At 30.0% G+C, this 4,082-nt stretch overlaps 1 protein-coding gene across 1 annotated transcript; it reads right to left on the bottom strand.

The window, feature by feature from the left end:
- Positions 1–1,864: 1,864 nt before the first annotated feature.
- On the bottom strand, positions 1,865–3,224 carry LOC133034801 (uncharacterized). Its single transcript, XM_061110196.1, has one exon. It carries the CDS (start codon positions 3,095–3,097, stop codon positions 2,444–2,446), a length of 654 nt encoding a protein of 217 aa, XP_060966179.1. The 5' UTR covers positions 3,098–3,224; the 3' UTR covers positions 1,865–2,443.
- Positions 3,225–4,082: the final 858 nt, after the last annotated feature.

The following is a 4,082-nucleotide window of genomic DNA, read 5'->3' as shown; positions in this document are numbered from 1 at the left end:
GACAATACTGCTTGTAAGACTCAGTTAATTTATTTTAATTAATCAATTATAATTCGAAAATTAGACTATGTCTTATGTATGAAATTTTTACTAAGCAATGACTTAATTGTGAAGAAAAAATGTTTTAGGGTGTATTTATTAATTAAGAGACTTTGTGGAGTCTAATTAATAAATAATATAAATGATAATTTCATTTGATAATTAATTATAATTATTAAATAAATAGTTTTGGCATTTATAGGATTAAAATTAGAAAGTATGGTATTTGTGAAATAAAAGATAAATGATTGGGAAAATAGCAAAATTATAATAGTGGCCCCATTTATGTGGTCGGCCACTTAGTCCTAATTTTACTATCATTTTATCATTTTTTTTATTATATATAATTTAATCCTAACCTTAAGTAAGAATTTACAGTAAATAAGTTAAATTAAATTTAGGGATATTGGCGGCTAAACCACATGAACTTTACGGTTTATAACACTTAACCACAAAAATTGAATTTTTAGCGGCTAAACTACCTAAATCCTGGTTCCGTTTTGCTCTGCACACCTCCGTCCAAAAATACAGTTAAGTGCCACGGTGGATTGTCCACATGTACACACTTGTACAGGTGGCAAATTTTTAGTGGTCCACGTAATATTAATTTTAAAAAAATTGTAAATATTTAAAAAAAATTAAAAAAAAAACAGAAAAAAAATAAATATTTTTTTTACTTTTTTTTTAAAAAATAATTAAAGAATTATAAAAATAAATAAATTATTAAAAAAAATTATTTTTTTTTATTTTCTTTTCTTCTTTTTTTTCTCTTTCCTTTTTCTTTTCTTCTTCTTCTTTACACAATCACACCAATTCTAAATTAGATGGAGCATTGATTTGTTTGATTTGGTGGGTTTTGATCTATGTTGCGATTGCTTGTAGATTTTTTTTCCCAATATTTATGGATACGTTTATATATGGTATTATTATATGCTGCATGCTTGGTGATTATTCCATGAACTTGAATTAGTCCTTTATTTGGTTTCTAAGTTGTACTCATCATGGTAATCTCAGGTTTCAAAACGCTGAGTGATCAAAATTTAATAGCTAACCCCAGGTGCATATTTATTATGGCCAAATATTCCATATCTCAAACCCTTAAGTATGGTCATAAAAAGAGAACATGATGTTTTTTGGCCTGCAATAATGTTTTGGGGTGAACTTTCACCTGACTGTGTGGGTTGTTGTATGAACTAGGATGAATTCTTAATCTAAACGATCCATCCATTTGTATGGATTTCTTGGTAAATAGATAAATGGTTATTTCAATTTAGAATTGGTGTGATTGTGTAAAGAAGAAGAAGAAAAGAAAAAGGAAAGAGAAATTAAAAAGAAGAAAAAAAAAATAAAATTATTTTTTCTTATAATTTATTTATTTTTATAATTTTTTAATTATTTTTTTTTCTGATTTTTTAATTTTTTTTAATATTTATAATTATTTTTTAAAATTAATGTGGACCATTGAAAATTTGCCACGTATACAACTGTAATTTTTGGACGGAGGTGTGCAGAGCACAACAGAATCAGGGATTAGGTAGTTTAGTCGCTAAAGTTGAGATGGTTTAGCCGTCAATATCCCTTAAATTTAATATATTACAAATTTACAATTAAAAGAGACTCTTTATACTGAGGTTGCATTTTGCTGGAAGACTTTTATGGGTGGATTTAGTTCTCCTACCAACGAAAAGGAAAACTAACTCCATCTCGGTATCCGAATTTTATTATCTTGCCGAGAATAAAACTTTTTGTCGACCTCATCGAGAAAAATACTTCGCCGAGGCTTTGCCGGCCCATTTTGCCAATGAAAGAAAGATGATTGTATATATATTCTGAGAAAAAAGATAATTGTACACAAAATTCTTGATACAAACAATAAGCAGAGGTAGATCAGCAGGCACAAGATATATACCTTTCTACCAAAAACAATAAAACGATAGAAGAATTTGAAATACTGATCATTACAATATTTTTAATTGCAATTCTGATCATAAAATTATGAGTGGTTCTATCCATGCCCAAGCCGAGCAGCCTCACGAACCAACATACTTGTAAAATTGTTCATTGTCCTTTCTAATCTTTTTAATCAAAAACCCTCCATGTGTACAGAATTTTACACGCACATCATAAATATTGGAAGAGATCAGAGGGGTCAAAGGAAGAAAAACAAAGACAAATTTACGTCAAAGTATGATTAATGTTTATACTATATATGTACTCCTAACAATTTAGTCTACTATATATGTACAAAATTCGACAAAATTAATTAACTGACAATTATAACGTAGTATATATCTATCTATATAATATGGTGTGTCTAACATTTCATTAGAGACAAAAACCATAAATGAAATTAAGTTCTTAATGAACAACAAATAAGGATACAAATTAATAAATATATACGCTATCATAACGCTTCCTTCTCTTTTACTTTCCATTCTAACCCTATAAATCTACATGGTGAAAACCTAATCTTATGCTCAGAGATGGTCTCAAGCTTAGGCGACCATAATTGTTCTTTTGATCCCACTAGCTGATCATAGTGCTTTTGAAGCTCCGGAGTGTTGCAAAGAAATCTACCATTATTGCATTGACTATCACAACCCGAACCCTCTTCCTTACCTCTCATAACCAATTTGGTTAAGAACTCTGGTGAAACCTTGATCAAAGCCCTTCCATTTGAGCCCTTTAAGTACTCGAACGGGGAGGTATTACCGCCAAAATTAATGGGACTTGTGGCCTTGTTATTGGGGCTCGGTGAGGAGCCGAAGGCGGCGAGGGAAGAGGCCGTGAGTACACCGTTGGAGAAGCTGTCTATGGGAAGAACAAAGTATGTTTGGCCACTGAGGAGCGGGTCTTGGATGCCTAAGGCCGGAACTGGGTGACCTATGAAGAATGAATCGGCATGGCAGACAATTCTGTCAGGGAACTCGAACATGATCTCACCTGCTATGTGTTTCTTTCCTTTGAGAATTCTCTTAGTGCCTTCCCAGAATATTAGTATCACTGCTGAGTTAGGGTTTGGGTTGAAGCAGCCTGGAGACACGATAATATTGCCCATGAGGGAGAGAGAAAGAGAAAGAGAGAGATATGTTGGTAATAAGAAAGAGTAAAGGTATATGATTCAATATTGATTGAAAGAAGAGTAAAGAGGATAACATACATATACAAATGATTTTGAATGGAATTGACTTTCATAAAGTCTACGTTAATTAACCAGTTTTGAGTGGTCGGTGGTCAGCCATGCCGGCTCGTTGAACGTATCTCTTGCGTTTGGCTGTGTAATTAATTTACATGTGTAGTGTTTCTATATATATATAAATATATATATATATATATATTAATTAACCAACTCTCTTAACCACTTCTTGGACTTAAATCTGATGTATGATCATGTCTTTCGTGAGGAATAGGAGGAAGAAGATTCCACGATTATGTATAATATACATAAGGACCACATTATGTTAGGACTTTTATTTTATATTTTATATATATATTTTTTTATTTTAAAGTCAATGACAATATAAATTATATGGAGAATTATCAATACATATAGAGAGAAATTTGTGACTTTATAGTATATACTTTGTTAATTGATTTAAGGATTTTAATAGATGATAAAAGGGATATTTTGTTTTCTTTGATTTTTGTGGCACTATTTTGTTTTCTTTTGTTAATTATATATAAACAATTTGGTTATAATATAACCATGATAGATAATAATTTAAAACATATTTTTCCTTAAAAGAATATATATATATATATATATATATATTGAGAGGAAAAAATATATTATTTATTATTATTTACTTATTTTTTAAAAATCGATAATTAATAAATATTTTTAAGAGTAATAAGAGAAGAAATAAATAAGAACTTGAGACAAATAATTTTACAATATAAGTGTGGCCAAGATGTACAAGTAAATGAAAGACTTAGAACAGAGTTTTTCATAATAGGTGACCCATGATTTGGGTAAGAGCTTTGTGAGTTCTTCAGGTTATTTGCTTTGGGACATGTGTGTAGGTCAGTACTTGTTTAGAATT

The sequence above is a fragment of the Cannabis sativa genome, chromosome 2 (assembly GCF_029168945.1).
Source record: "Cannabis sativa cultivar Pink pepper isolate KNU-18-1 chromosome 2, ASM2916894v1, whole genome shotgun sequence".
NCBI lineage: Eukaryota > Viridiplantae > Streptophyta > Magnoliopsida > Rosales > Cannabaceae > Cannabis > Cannabis sativa.
The sequence above is the reverse complement of the archived record's forward strand: the minus strand, read 5'-3'. Positions and strand labels throughout refer to the sequence as shown.

Excerpts from the sequence above, each read along its gene's own strand:
- LOC133034801 (XM_061110196.1), bottom strand. The coding sequence starts at position 3,097 with ATGGGCAATATTATCGTGTCTCCAGGCTGCTTCAACCCAAACCCTAAC.